The 15,614-nt window shown below is 40.1% G+C and overlaps 1 protein-coding gene and 1 long non-coding RNA gene across 3 annotated transcripts; one reads left to right on the forward strand and one right to left on the reverse strand.

The window, feature by feature from the left end:
* Positions 1-463: 463 nt before the first annotated feature.
* igfbp5a (insulin-like growth factor binding protein 5a) lies at positions 464-8,364 on the reverse strand. The gene is made up of 4 exons (XM_008423509.3): positions 8,031-8,364; positions 3,504-3,667; positions 3,197-3,307; positions 464-3,107 (listed from the first exon to the last, which is right to left on the reverse strand). Exons 1-4 carry the CDS (start codon positions 8,362-8,364, stop codon positions 2,970-2,972), a joined length of 747 nt encoding a protein of 248 aa, XP_008421731.1. The 3' UTR covers positions 464-2,969.
* On the forward strand, positions 8,323-11,886 carry LOC103473339 (uncharacterized). Of its 2 annotated transcripts, XR_001777501.2 has the most exons (4): positions 8,323-8,412; positions 11,286-11,396; positions 11,476-11,717; positions 11,802-11,886. It is a non-coding gene; the product is annotated as an uncharacterized LOC103473339 (long non-coding RNA). The 2 variants fall into 2 exon arrangements; XR_014090638.1 differs by lacking the exon at positions 11,286-11,396 and having other exon boundaries at positions 8,333-8,412.
* The last annotated feature ends 3,728 nt before the right edge of the window (positions 11,887-15,614 follow it).

Consider the following 15,614-nt stretch of genomic DNA (forward strand, 5'->3'; position numbering starts at 1 on the left):
CCTTTTTTTAAATTATTTTCTTTTTGAAATTTTGCTCCTCAGGCCACCCTCATTCAACCACACAATGGCGCCGCATGCAAATCTAGATTCAAAGCAGTCTGGGGCAGAAGGCACTTAATTTACATAAAAGCTCAGCGACCTTGCTCTCTCTGGGATGAAGGACCCGGTGAACCCTGGGAGCGAGTCGCCTGCGGATTTGCATGTGTGGTGGCAGTGAGGACCCTCCACATGGAAAGACGGGGCCTTTGCATAAAATTTGTGTGCGAGCTCTAATGGGAAATGCACTCTGAGCAAGCAAGCTTTTTTGTTCCTAACGTTGAGAAGTACACACAAACACACTCATAGGGCATGCAAACATTCTGTACATACATTTAGAAACTGAATGCAGCTCTGAGAACTTGAAATAGAAAGAATTCTAAGTTTAACAGTACATTGAGCTTTTTTATGACTGAGGTTTTGTCTGTTTTGCTTATTTCCCAAAAAAAAAACAAAAAACCTTTTCCCTGATTGTGGCACAGAACATCTAGTGACCGTCTAAGGAGCAGAAGGTCCCAGAGTGTGTTAGAAATTATGCATCGGCTAAAATTTAGGAGAAATAGGTATTAGTGAAGGTTTAGTAGTAGTCTAAATATTGTTTTAACCAGCTATATTTTACCAAGATTGCTAAAACAATATTATAACCTGGGAATCAAACTAGTGACCTATTGTATAACAATCAAAGCCTTTTAACTCACTTTGCACGAATGCAGTCTTACAACATAATGCCTTCAGAAAAAGGTGTTTGCATCATATATAGTTGGACATTAATGTTCAAAATTGCAAATATAAAATAAATTCTGTCTCTCGATCCCTGATGGAGACAGTTTATATAGTCAGTGATGTACTCAATCATGGTATTGATGTCCTGCCCATGAGGCGGGCAAATAGCTTTCCAATCCGTAGCCTCAAAACAGCCCTACAGGACTTTGTCAGCTTCATGTCACCAGCAAGTATCATCTCCATTATGGCTATTTGTTCTTCTTTATTTTCTGGTGAGATTTTATCTAGGAGATATTAGTGAAAGTTATGGTTCATATAGTACGACTACCATAGTTTTTCTTCTTTTCAAACTCAGTCCTGGCCTTCCTGATCATGTGAGTGTGTTGATCTGTACAGCTCACTACTCCAGTCATAAAATTAATGGCTGTAATGGTGTCCTTGGGTTTACCACCAAGTCAAACTAAAAGACTGAACTGACTAATATTAAGATCACAACATTACAATAAAATTAGCAAAATAAATGTATCCATACAATGGGCTAAATCAAGCTACATTTTCTCTTGGTTTGTGCTTTTGGGCATTTTTGCAATGATTCACTGAATTTAGCTGTGATTTTCATATGCTTCAGTTATGTATTTGGGAAATATTAATTAGGTTGTAGATTGCTTGTTATAAATAAAGTTATATAGGTCTAAAAATAGGGCCATATAGAAACTTAACACTGAAGGCGTTGAATGACGACCGCTTGTAGACTTAGTGATGGAATGGCTCAGTGGGATCTTCAAAAACTATATAGGATGATATTTTAATGTACCGAAGCATAGAAGCGTCTAAAAAAATTATATAGATTGTTTTTTGAAAGGCATATTTCATAAACAGGTTCACACATTTCTACTTACAGGTATTAATGACCACAGTTTAATGCTGTTCTATTTTATTACCTGTCCAAGATAGATTTAAAAAAAAATCTTTGGGTATTAAAATTTTACTTACTGGCTAAAGACATTTTGAAATTATTGCCACCTGCCTGAAATCATGTTTTTAAGATTCAGTTAACCATAGAAATTATGCTACTTGTAAATTAGCGTGCCCCAATAAGCCTCGTTTCCATACTAAACTAAGACCATCACCATCATACAATTTATATCAGGCAATTTGTTAATTAGCAAAGCCAAGCTAGCAGTTTATTGACTGTCATCATGCCAGGCTAGGCAACCAGGTTGCTAGTTCTTGCATTGAAATTTTAAAAGACAATATAAGAAAAGAGTTACAGCTAATTAAATATTACTTTTTGTTAAGTTCTGAAAGCCAGTTAAATTAAAATATAAAATTCTACAATATGTCATAGCTAATTAGCACAGTAATGGATAAGAGTGACAGGTTACAGTTTTAAGCTAACGGCTTCTATTCTCTAGAGTTCATTTATGCAAATTAAAACAACATAAACAACCTTGTCAAACCAAAACGTGTGAATTCAATCAACATAACTATTAGACAAAATAATGTTTATGCCTTGGAAGCACTAAATCTTTCATTCATGCATGCCTTGAATTAAATATATAAAAAACATTTTAGCCAACAAATTATGGGTATGTTCCAGAAGTACTTTTCCTATAATGTTTAATATCAAGAAGAGTTTAAGTGAGATTATGTTTGGTATGTTTTTAGGGAAACTAATATCTAACCACAGCTTAAACCACTCCAGAGGAGCCATTTATATAAACGGAAGTATGCATGTTTTATGTTTGAATGTTTTTCTGCCCTCGTTTAAAACTGGATTTTGTGACCCCCAAATATCCATCATATTGCACCTAAAAAAGCTGCTAATCATAACAAAACTCATTCAATTTTAGCAGATGTCTCCTAGTTTCGGTGGCCACACTCCCTTCTCAACAATATCAGGAAAATCAACTGAAAATATTGATAGTTAGCCACATTTATATATGTGTTGTCACCTTTTTCATAATTTCAAAAAAAAAAAAATATATAAACTGCAACAGACTTTATAAACGAAAGAAAAACTCTATATATTTCGCTTCGATATAGGATATAAAGTTTGCCTCCTCTCTACAACAGACAATGCAGTCCATCACAATCAACAAAAAATAAAAGTGTTTGTGCCATATTCTCCTGATTGTCAGTCATAAAGTGTGCTAGCTTGTTTGGCAGATTTTAAGAAGAAGAAGTTGGGCTCCGGAGGTGGTTTGCTCTCATTCGTTGCTGTTGTTGACACTGTCAAGATCTTTGCACTGCAGTTCTCCACCAGCAGAGGTGCTACCTGGGATTTTTTTGCCGAAGCGGTCCACGCACCAGCAAATGCCCCGTTTCCGACCGCGAGACGGCTTACACTGCAAGAAAAAAAGGAGGTCCAATCGGGTTAGTTGCACACTTTTGTGTCACTAAATGAAATTGAGAGCATAAAGAGATGCATCCAAACCTGCTTGCGCTTGAAAAATCCCTTTTTGTCACAGTTGGGTACGTACAAAGAAACACTCAGGACCCGAGAAGGGCCATGAATGAGATTATCAAGTTCTCTTTTGCAAGGCCCCTGCACACAAAGCACGTTTGGAGGTTAAAACCAAACATTACATTTAAATTCTTCAAAATCTGACTTTTGTAACTCAATTTGAACTTGACCTTTCATTGAAAGTGGGCTGCAAAGACCAATGACTACCCTTGTTTGTTTTAACCCTGAGTTTAAGTTTGCAACGACAGATAATATTTTGCATCGTCACACCACTTACAAATTCCGGCTCCGCCTTGTCCAGGCCAGACACCGGGAGCTCTCGGTTGTTGCTTGATCCAGGCCTGGCTAAATACTTCTTGCGGTCCTTGGCTAGCCTCATGGCGTGAATCTTCCGACTGCTGATGTGATCTCCATATAGGGGCACCTTGGTTTCTACTGGGTCTGTATCACATCACGGTTATATTGTGTTTGGAAAGAAAGACACACAAGAGACGGGGAGTCATTCATCAACCTAGAAGCTAAGTTTACAATGAAATCCATTGTCACTTTTAAAATATTTCACAGTCTGATACCAAAACAGAAGTTGCTTAAAAGTTCCTGCTGTTGTAGTTTCATGAACACAATAGGAAATATAATATTAGCTAAAAGCTTTGCTTCAGTTTTGCCGACGCTTCATTTACTCAGAATTACTGATATCAACAAAGAATGTTTTCTGAAAAATGGCAGGTATTTTGTCATGGGACTTCACAAAGATTAAAAGATTCATCGCCAATTATCCCCCAGAGGTGTAATATTAGTCATTAGCCAGGGTTTCAAAGCATTCTTTAGGTCATAAGACGGGTGAAAATCAAGAGTGCTGCTATCTGGAGCTACACCTCTTAAGAAAGACTAAAATTTAAAAGCAAAACTTGCGACCACGAGTCAGGAGTGTACCCATTTCGAAACGTCACAACACAAGGTGATGATTTCACTGCAGCAGCTAAATGCTTATTTAGCACAGTTAGTGGCTACAAGCCAGCTTCAGATTGAATGTGTTGACATAAGAGAGGACAGAGGCTACATTTATGGCAAATCAAGCTGCCAGTCTGGGGTATATGTAGACTAGGTCTTTTAAAACTTTTATAGCAAGTGACCTAAATTAGACATTTAGTCTCAGACTGGCACCCAGGCCTGTGCAAACATACTATTTCCCCTGTCATGTGGCAAACCACCAGAAGCAATCACAACCCATTTTTGGGTCCCACACCCCCCCTAGAAACCTTTGCATACGTTGCCTCTTTCATCCCTCTTGCAAAATGTTGGGGTGTTGAACACAGACCTCAGCACTCGCCCCGTTCCCTTATTGTCCCCACCCTCTATTCAGGAGACCGCAGCGACTTGTGCTGACCACAGACGGAGTGGATGTGGCTTCCTGTCCCGGAGACTTTTTAAAACTGACACATCATTTGATTTACAGCCCTAGACATCAGCATCTGTGAATGGTGACCTAAGCTCTAGTTGGCCCACTTCCACTGCTGTGTCACGTGCTTGCTTCCGTTTCATTATGGCAACCTCTGACGTTATCGCTAATCTACTAAGACAACTGAGTGATGAAACAAGGCCACGGCCTCCTTGAATACATGCCTCTTAAAACCTACAAAGCCCCCTCCACCAATGACAATGGCCGATGATGTCATTCATCCCGTTGCTGTGATGATTCCCATTTTTTCTTCACTTGGGAAATTGCTGAGGCAGATGATGATCTGCCTCAGCCAGTGTTAGTCCAATCAAGTCTTCACTTGCTAATCCTCACACTGCTTTAATCTGACCTGGGCGGACAGTCATTCTTCCCTCTGTTTTTGCTATAAAACCTTCTTTTTTCGCCCTTTTTGGCTCAGGTTTTTTATTTAACATCTGGAAAATAGGAAGGAACCCATCCAACTAAAAGATGCAACTAAATATTCATGTTTGAAGCGATAAATGACAGCTGGTGTATGATCTGAATTTTAAACATGCACTCTGGTACACACATATGCTCTCTGGCTCAGTTTCTAATTGTCCTCAAGCACCTTTAGTTTGAAGTATTCCTCAGTATTTATTTGGGTCCGGTTCAGGTTTTTAGCAACAGTCCTGCACTGCAGGAGCTAATGGAAAGCTGGCTTACAAGAAGACAGACGGCGGATATGTAAACCCACGCTCAGCCTGCGTTCTGCTGAATCACTGCACAACCTGATATGAAGGGGGGCGGAGGGATGGAGAGGAGTGGAATCAGAGGAAGAGGCCTAACAAAAGAGCGGTGAGAAGAAGGGAAGAGGATTGTGTGGGAAAGGCAGCAAAGAGGAAAGAAAAGCTGGTAAAATGGTTCAAAGAAAAACAAAAAAAAGTCAAAGTGTTACTTTTGTTAAGGGATGGAATTAATTTTTAATCTGAAGTTTAGATGAAAACATTGTAGTGATTTCTTCTCGTATTGTTGGAGTTCTGGGGTTGCTCTTCCTTTCTTTGTTCACCAGAGGGGGCTGAGAGGCGTTTCTCCTGGATGGTGTGTCCATACTGATGCTGCACGCACCTGCAGCATATCCCTCATCAGCTGAGGGGTATATCAGAAGGGAGCGGTCGGTACTTCGATGCCAGATTGTTGATCAGTAATGATTATCCCTGTGCTGAAGGATTAGCTCTCTTGGGCTTCTAGAGCTACCAGTCACCAGATCTTCAGGTCGCTGGGTCCATTGGTGCCTGGGTCCCGGTTCCCAAAGTCATCAGATCCAAGTCTTCCAGGTCTTCCAGCCGGCAGCTGCACCTGTCTCAGCTCCTCCGAATTACCCTACCTACCTGTCCGCCCTTCCCCGCTGCCAACTTAGTTCGCCGATCCCAGAGCCCCTCATTCCCCCCTTCAAGATCAGGACCCACTCTGAGATCACAAATCTCCGTTAAACACTTAAAACTCCCACTGAACTTGAACTCAACTTTGTTTGTCCACACACCAGGACCCATGAGACCCGGCCAGGCAGTTCTCCGCTCCTGAACCTCTTTTTTGTCTGTTTTTGTTCTTTGCATTAAATATTAAGAAACCCTTTTCTACACCTCGGAGTGTTCTCTGCATGTGAGTTCGAAAATTGCAAGAAGTCATGACACACATTTTATCTTACTCTATAAGCTCTTGTCACTGTGCCCTAAATTCTGTCACTCAGAAGTTTAATAAAGTCTATCAGACTATTTATGTTCCCACTGTGCACTATGAAAATAATTTTTGGAGATCAATATTAATTATTAATAAAAAAAAATCCAATGAAGAATATTACATTTTAGATTTTATGTGACATGTTGGTAACTAATTCTTCGCAAACATCCTTCTAATTGAAGATGCTGGTTTAGTCAAATGTTCAATATGTCCAGCAAAAAACATTAAGGCCAACATGTTTTTTCAGGTATATTGAAAATTTTAAAAAAGTTGACGACTTAAACTAGTTTAACAATAGTTTTAATGCTAATGTTTAACTTGCCAGCAAGCTGTACTTATTTTAACAGCAAATCCCTGATAAATATTTGGAGTAGAAGAAAACTGAAGACGTTGGTTCAATCAACAACGAATCTCATGAAATATGTTAATTATCCAGTGAATAATGGTAAAGCTGTTTTTATTTATGCAACCTGTTTTATGAATAAACTTACAATGGCTGCCTCAGAATTAATAGGCTTAGCTTGCTACCAAGTTTGACTTTAGACCAGTGGTTCTTAACCTTTTTTGAGGTACCGAACCCATCAGTTATATGCGCATTCTCTAAACCCTTCTGTAGTGATAAATAAAATGATTTTTCCCCCCCAAATTCAAGACATAGGGGTGAACCAACTAGAGTCTAGTTGGGTCACCTAAAGATCACCAAGTCTTCTTAAAAAGTAGAGTCTCTGAGAACAGTTCTTCGAAATATAGTCAGTGTTTTCAGCAAAGTTGAGCTGACTGTCCAGGAACGACCCAAGGTATTTAAAATTTGCCACAGTTTCAACAGGGTGGCCATTGAGAGAAACTGGAACCACTTTAAGGTCTCGTTTAGGTCATTTAATTAGCTCTACATTCTTAAGAGAATGAAAAATTAATAATAAATAATAAAGACGTTGTGGTATTCTGATTTAGTAATGTAATATTAGTTGTATTACCCCTCCCCGACGGAAGGTACATAAGGGTGAAGGAGCGTAGAAAACATACGCTCGCTCTACCGGAGCGCATGTTCAGGTAAAGTTGACATGGGAATGGAAAGAGAAAAATAAGACAAAGGTTGGGGGGGGGGGATGAAGAGGGACTGTTGCCAGATAGGTGAAAGAGGAGAAGATACTCTGATGGCGAGAGAACAAAAAAGTTGGGGTCAGATGTGAGGAAAGGCACAGGTGGATGAGGAAAAGCTAGATGAAAGAGAGGACAGAACTGAAAAGAAAGGAGCTGAGTAAAATATGACTTCACAACATGAAAAGCTGCACTCGTCACTCCCCTGCAGACACAATGACTCTGCCATTGAGAAAGAGCCGCCACCTGTAATCTGCTCCCTTGCTTTAAGGGAGCAAGGGCCACTGTCATGTAAACCTTCTGTTGTACTCGGAGCCCTATAAACTCTTTCAGACCAAGATGACGAGGTGATCTGCACTCTTTGCCAGATTGTTGAAAAAGTTCATGAGGTCACATGAATAAAGACTTCTGGGTAATATGACAGATGTCAGCCCTCCATCCCCAATCAGAATGTAATCGTGTTGTTAATTGAATTTTTCTGTAGTAATTCCTCTATTTATTTTTATTTTTATGTTATAATGCAAAACGTGGCTTGGTGATGTCTCGTACCTTTGGGTGGATGCTGCAGCTTGTACAGCTTCTCGTTGGCGCACACCCCCCGACCGTGCAGGAGCGCGTGCAGCGGCTTCTCCTCTCCGCTCTTCGGTAGGCAGCGGAGCCCGCTCATGCAGGGCCCCGTGTACACACCGCACGCCTGGCCTTCTTCCAGGGCGCACGTCAGGCAGCAGCCGCAGCCGGGCTCTTTCACCAGCTGGCAGCCCACGGGCACCGGCGGGCACATGGACAGGGCCTTCGGGTCGCACGGCTCGCAGGGCACGTAGGACGCGCCGCCGCCGGTGATGCTCAGCAGAGGGACCGCCAGGAAGAGGACACCCAGCAGCATCGTGCGCTTCTCCTCTTATGAAGGAAAATAAAAAACACGAAACTGCAGGTTGGTGGAGTGGAAGAATATCAGCTACGAGTTGCAGGGAATTCTTTGTGAATCCAGAGGGAAAGGTGCATCCACAGGTGCATCTGATGCATAAAAACCAACAGTCAATATGAAAAATAAAAATCCTCCAAAACTATCCAAACAGATTAGAGTGATGCTTAGCCAGCGCCGCTTCTCTCCTGAACTGAGGAGCCCACTGACTCCCTCTGCGGCTCTGCAGGTTGTTTCACCCGCACTGTGAGCAGAATGTATAATCTGCGACTTTGCGCATGCCTTTTTTCTTTTCTTTCTTTCTTTTTTTTTTTTTTTTTTTTTTTTTAAAGAAACTGCCTCCGGCGAAGCCCATAAAGATGGGCTTGTCAAACAACGTTTTGGAGAGTGGGGAGGCGCACTTATCAACTCCGTGCGTTTGCGATGCTGATTTCTCAGCGAGGCGGGGGCTGGCACGCCTCCAAGATCTGAACTGATGTTCCTGAAGGCGACTTATCTGTGTTTCTGCACAGAGGCGTTGAGTTGCATGGCTGCATATTTTACTAAAGCTACAGGAAAAATAAACTAGGCATATTTTCATTTCGTTGATCTTAGTGGAGATTTTGAGGTACACCTATAAAAAGAAAAAAACGATTCTGTCTCATCTTAAATTTCTGGGGTTAGATGTGGTGTGCTGGATATTTTTAGCATATTCTGCATAGAATGGAGTGAAGATTGCTGCATAGAATACTGTCTTTTGGTGGAGGTGTGTACAACTTTATTTATTAAGCAACTTTCAGTGAAAGTTGCTTAATAAACTCAACATGCTGATACACAGAAGTTAGCAACTCCATACATTAAGACAAAGCACATCAAAACACATTTAGATAAAAGCGATTTAAAAATAAAGTCCTCATGCACCCACTGGATAACGTGTTGGTGTTTTCAGGGTGGCACTTAAGGGTTAACAGTAGGCGACAGCAAATTAAAACATTTTTTAGACTCTTAAAAGAGCTTCTGACTTGTATAGAACGTTTATTCCAAATTTGTGGTGTGTAAAAACTGAAGTCTGCTTCAGCATTCTGCTGCCTGGACCAGCAGTAACCAACAGAGAAGTGCTCTTATTGGAACATATGGACCAATCAGATCTGTGATGTATTAGCTGAAAGTGTTTAATCACATTTTTTGGACTTCCTGATAGCAAACAGTTACAGAAGTCTAGTCTTGAAGTAACAAATATATGAGCTAGTTTTCCAGCATCTTTCCTGGATAGGATTTTTCTAACTTTGGGAATATTCCAGAGAGGAAAAAAAAAAGGAAACCCTAAAAACGTGTTTAATGTGGCATTTAAATGACATGTCCTGGTCAAAAATAACAGACATTAAAGTTTGTTGGCCTCCAACAAACTTTATTGTTAGAGGCCAGTTTAATGGCAGCCAGGCTAAATTGGTTTCTCAAAAACTCAGCTTCTGTCTTGTCAGTATTTAAAAGTCATCCAGATTTCTATGTCTTCAAATAATCTACCTAACTGACTGCACTGTAAAAAAAGTCTGTAAATTTCACAGTAAAAAATGATAAAACACAACAGTTTCTGACCATAAAACCCAAAACATTTTATTACTGTAGAAAATACATGGAATCACCTTCAGTCAACACTGCAAAATAAGTCTGTAAATTTACTGCAAAATATGGTAAAATAGTTATGGTTGCTGATTGTAATATAAAAAGCACGTAATTACTGTAGAAAATACATGGAATTACAACATAAACATATATTGCAGGTGATTTTGAAATGTAGAAAACAGAGAAAGCTATTGTAAAAAAAATCTAAGTAATTGTAAAATTCATAAAAGAAATATTGTAATATTGCCTGAAGCTAATTACCTTAAATGGAATTAATCAACCAAAATTAAAAATTTTGCTGATGTGTTTTTTTAAAGGTTCTGTTGGCTCTAATTTGAAAGTAAAGAGGGTTATGAGAGAGGGGAAGACATGCAGCAAATGTCACCAGGCCAGGAATTGAGCTCGCGACCACTGGCATGAGGACTAAGGCCTCAATACATGGGTTGTACTTCACCCCTGCGCCACCACAGCACCCCTTGTTGACGTTTATATTTATGATGTAAAACCAGACTGCAAAAATAATTTACATAAATTAGAATGCTGGTGTGTGTTTTTTAATAATGAAATCTATAATGACTTTGATATATCAAACTGAAATCTCAAAGGAAGAAGAGGTATTGAACTGTCAATCCACTGATTGCAGGGCAAACTCCTACAACCGACAGTATTTGGGATTATTTAATTTTAGGTCGACCATATATTTTTTATACATTTAGAGAACTGTATGGTTGTTGCCCTGTTGTTTGGACGAAAGTGAAGTTGGGTAAAGTGCGATTCCACCTAATTTTCCACTACCGTCAGCATTTTAATTTATCCTTTTTGTAAACAAAAAGGATATGGACAATTTTACTAAGGGAAAACCACATCTGCTGGTATCTTACCGTATTTTAGGAAAAATCGGTAAGATACAGGCAGCTGAAGTTGACAGATATATACCGTATTTTAGAAAATTCCGTAAAATACTAGAAGTTTTGGTCGACAGAATTTTACAGTATTTTATAAAATACGGTAAAATACTGAGCCAGTATTTTACTGACATTTTACGGTGGAATTCTGGCAACCCCAGCTGCCAGCGTTTCACTGTAAAACAAAAAACATTTTTACCTGTAATTGTTTTTATGGTGGAATTCTGGCAACCCCACAATGTAAAAAAAAACCCCATAGATTTTACGGTAAAACACTGGCAGCTGGGGTTGCCAGAATTCCACCATAAAAACAATTTACCGTGTTGGTAACCCGGGTTGTTGGAATGATTCCTTTTTGCCGCTTTCCCACCACAGGATGCCAAGAGGCTGTTCCCTCCTGAGGGTGTTGCAGGATCAGATCATGCGGAGGAGTATAAGAGGAGGGAGCTGCCAATACTTCAGCTCCAGAGCGTTAGCCAGTATTCGGTACTCCAGCCCTCCGTGCTTCTCACTGTGATCTCCTGTTGGGGACCTCAAGAGATATCTCCTTGTGCCTCTTCCTCAGATTATTTCTCGTGACTCTGTGGATGTTACCCACTGGTTGCCCGAGTTCCACTGACACCTCCACAGTAAACCAAACCTCCTTGGATTACCCTGCTAGCAGCCTCACTTGCTCCTGTGATCCAAAGCTTAGCTGTCCGCCCTCCACCGCAGCCTTTTTGTCGGTCAAGCAGCAACTCTCCACCCGAACCAAATCCCGGTAACCACAGTGATTCTTCCCCCCGGAGAAGACTTACCTCCACCTAAGTAAGACCAGTCCGTTTATTCTGACAATGCCATTTTCCACGACACTGAACTGACCATCTCTCTCTCTTTTTTTTCACATTCCAGTTCTCCGGTGATCCAGATTGCAGACTTTCCCCAGAACCCGATTGTTGATCATTATTTTGTGTTTACAATAAACTTATTTAACTGATTTCTGTTCTCCGCCTGGTGTTCTGCATGTGTGTTAAGAAATTAGACTCCTTTATGACATACGGGTAAAATCTGTTTTTGTTTGTTCGTTTTACGGTAAAACGCCAGCAGCCGGGGTTGCCGAAATTTAACCGTAAAAACAATTACGGGTAAAATCTGTTTTTTTGTTTTACGGTGAAATTTTGGCAACCCCAGTTATCCCAGCTGCCGGCGTTTACTGTAAAATCTACGTTTTATTTTTTACAGTGCGGGATATTCAGGATTTACAGATAAATATAGCTGTGTATGTATAATCAGCAAAACAGTTCAAACGTTTCCCACTCTGTATGATTACTGTACCAACTGGAAGCAAGGTGGACCAAGCACAGAGCCCTGTGGTACTCAGAAAGTAACTCTGGAGTGTACAGAAGATGTATTGTTCACACGAACAAACTGGAATTTAGGAAACCAACCTAGTGCTCTTCCCCTGATACCTACATGTTCAAGACATTCTAGTAGAATATTGTGCTCAACTTTGTAAGATCTAGAAAAACCAGAACAGACACGACTCGGTTGTCTGAGCCCCTGGCACTACCAATAGTACATTTCACCAGTGCAGTTTCAGTGCTATGATAAGCTCTGGAACCTCTTCAAACAGGTTAACACATGTCATGTTTGCCGTTGATGAGAATCATAAAGCTAATGGATCACAGGCAACCGCATGATAGAGTGACGGAGTTGTGATTCAGAAACCAGGTGGGCACAATACCAGAATGACAGGCAGGTGAGTGGAGCATCTCAATCAGGAGAAGCTTCTGGGCTTCCATCATAAAAACTCACAATTTGGGTTCATTCACAAAAAGATAATAAAATATGCTCATCTGCTTCAGCTCTACTCTAATCTTTGTGCCATTTTTGCCATTTTAGCTCCGCCTATTTTAACAAGGAAAATAGTGCAGAGCAGAATGCGTAGGTCTACATTCATAGGACCTTTCTATATATGTTAGGAAATATATGAGTATGAAAGAATCCATCTGACTACTTGTAGAATTCTTAACAGTCGATAACCAAAACATAAACACAGATGTCAAAATTCATGCAGCTTAAGTCTACAACATAGCCAAGTAAATTAGTGCTTTAGAATGTATACAGAAAAGACAGTTAAGGAAAAGCTAAATATTTAACTAAACTATTAGTGCATAAGCAGATTGGCTGATTAGCTACTGCAGCTTACTGAAGGTGAACACTTGAGGTGAAAGTTCCTCAGCCAGACGGCCACCTCAACTCCTCGAAGATATTTCTTTTATTGTAGCTCAATATTCACAAGTCTTTGCCCTCAAAATATGCAGTTTGGTATTAGTCTTGATATCACCTGTGATGGTTTTCTCCAGTGGGCTACTATATGGACATAAAAAAACAGTCCTTACAGTTTGGTAAAGGTTAACTCAAAGGATCACAAAAAAATGTTCAGTGTCTTCTAGAATTGAGGGCGAGTTCCTGCCTGGGAAACGAGAGCTCTTTATAATTCCCCTCAGATATTATTTGGTTCGCTGTTCTGCCAAAGTATTCCTGCTTTAAACATTGAGACATTCCAGCTCAACGATAACAAATGAACTCTCTAAAGATATGCTCGGAGTTTCAGATCGAGCTCACAAGCTGCACTCAGACTGACCTGGTTTTATGACTTGGTGAGGTCCAGTGAGATAAGTGGTGCACTCTCATGAGAGAGCTCGTAATTCACTTGGTGTTTTGGCAGATATGAGGGGTTCAGATGATGAGCATGTTTGTGTTGCGAACAAACAGTCTCTACATGGACCAAAACACATTTCTTCAACTGTTGACCCAGGCCATCTAGAACCTGTCCTTAACTCTGCTACAAAGAATTGTCATATAATTGTGTTTGTTTACATTGTTCTACTCCCTGTATCGCTGTGTAAATTAACCTTGGTGTATAAATCCAAAGTCAGTGTTTGCAACTTCAATTAGCACTGAAACTGACCTTTCAAAGCTAAAGCTTTTATTCCTTTGTCTACTCAAGTTTCGCTTCCTCTTTCTTTCTCGCTTCCTCTTTGAAATTTTGTTGGCAAATTCTCTTTGGATCATTCAACTCTTGTTTGCCTTTGGTGTTGACCTTTACGCCATATCGGGTGTCGAGGGACGTCACAGGCGGCGAAGAAAAAAAAAAGCTTGGTGTTTAACACCTGATCTTTACACGACTCTCATGTGTACCAATTAAAAATGAGACGAGATTCAATTATAACAAAACTTTAAAAGACCAAGATTAAGGTGAGGAAAAACTCATAAAACAGTCAAAGTACGAACATTTTTTTTAAAGGCCTTCAGAAAGCTTGGAAACAAAACCAAACAGGACTTGTAATCTGGAACTCGGCTGCTGTGAGAATTCATGGTCTAAATATTTTAACTACATCCAGCAGAAGAGATGCAGCTCAGTACTGGAAGCTGCTCTAGGCAGGTGTGGAAGGTTTGGATTTCTGCCGCAGTCAAGCTTAAGATTTAATATGTAGCTGCAGGGTTGAAATGTTACCCAATATCTTCGCTTCTGAACACAAGCTGGATTTTAATCCAATGTTACCTGAGCTCAACCTTAGTTCAGGGATGCTTTCTTCTTTTTTTGTACCTTAATACCCCACTATAACCAGAGAAGGTAACTCTTTCTTTCTTCCCTTCTTCCTGTCTTCCTTTCTTTCTTCCATGCAGTGTAAGATGTGCAGTGAAGGGTTCAGATCAGTAGTGTGGTTCAGGTAGCGGGCTGACCCAGGATCAGCTTCGTTCCAGTCAAACACTTGGTCTGCCTGTCTGCATGGGTCTGATTCATCCAACAATCTACTGCAGTGGTGCCCAAAGTCAGTCCTGGAGGGCCGGCATCCTGCATGTTTTAGTTCTTTCCCTGGTGGTAGTAACAACCATTTCAGCATGTCACTGTTCTTATTAGGCCTCTAGTGAGCCATCATTTAATTCAGGTGAGTTACACCAAGGAGAGAACTAAAACATGCAGGATACCGGCCCTCCAGGACCGACTTTGGGCACCATTGGTCTACTGTACATGTTCTTCAGGGCCAGATGGAGGCAGGAACTCGTCTCCAGTGGTCTTATGGTAAGAGGCCCCCAGTCCATTGTCCACAGATTCATTATAAAGTGAACTTCACAGTCATATTTATAGTTATGCTGCGAATATGCTTTATAACTGTAACTATGTGTCCACCATATGTTGAGAATATATAAAAAGAAGCAAACGGATGTCCAGTGAATTTGTAAAAAATAGCCAAAAATGCTCTCTAGACTCACTCAGCTGAGCAAACTAATTTCATTGCTAGCATTAGCATGCTAACATTATGTATAATTTTAAGTCTCATTAAAATAACTAAGAACTCACAGAGTGAAAGACTGGACCGGGTTCATACGTTGATATTTTCCCAAAGCTTAGATGAAGAAAAACTGTCTTGTCTTGTTTATATAACTTGATTTTATTTGTCATGACTAAACAAACTTCAGCAATATTTTCAGTCATTATGTTCAAATCCATGTGCCAAAAAAGACCTAATATTTATTTCCATAGCAATATCTTAAAGCCATGTCTGGACTCTGTAATATTTGTGCAGGATGATGTGTGTTAGCATGATCGCTAAACCTGTAGAGATGGTACGGTCTATTTTATTAAATCTTTGTCAATATTGGCTGAAACAGGTCTACATTTAAATTTCTACTTAATGTCTAAAAATTCATTTTACA

The sequence above is a fragment of the Poecilia reticulata genome, chromosome 2, assembly GCF_904066995.2.
Source record: "Poecilia reticulata chromosome 2, P_reticulata-male-v2, whole genome shotgun sequence".
NCBI lineage: Eukaryota > Metazoa > Chordata > Actinopteri > Cyprinodontiformes > Poeciliidae > Poecilia > Poecilia reticulata.

What these genes read in the sequence shown, in the direction of transcription:
- igfbp5a (XM_008423509.3), bottom strand. Translation starts at nt 8,364, where the DNA reads ATGCTGCTGGGTGTCCTCTTCCTGGCGGTCCCTCTGCTGAGCATCACC. An exon ending in GCTGCAGCATCCACCCAAAG is followed by an intron (nt 3,668 to 8,030) that starts GTACGAGACATC and finishes GATGTGATACAG; the next exon opens with ACCCAGTAGAAACCAAGGTG. An exon ending in GATTTTTCAAGCGCAAGCAG is followed by an intron (nt 3,108 to 3,196) that starts GTTTGGATGCAT and finishes TTTTTCTTGCAG; the next exon opens with TGTAAGCCGTCTCGCGGTCG.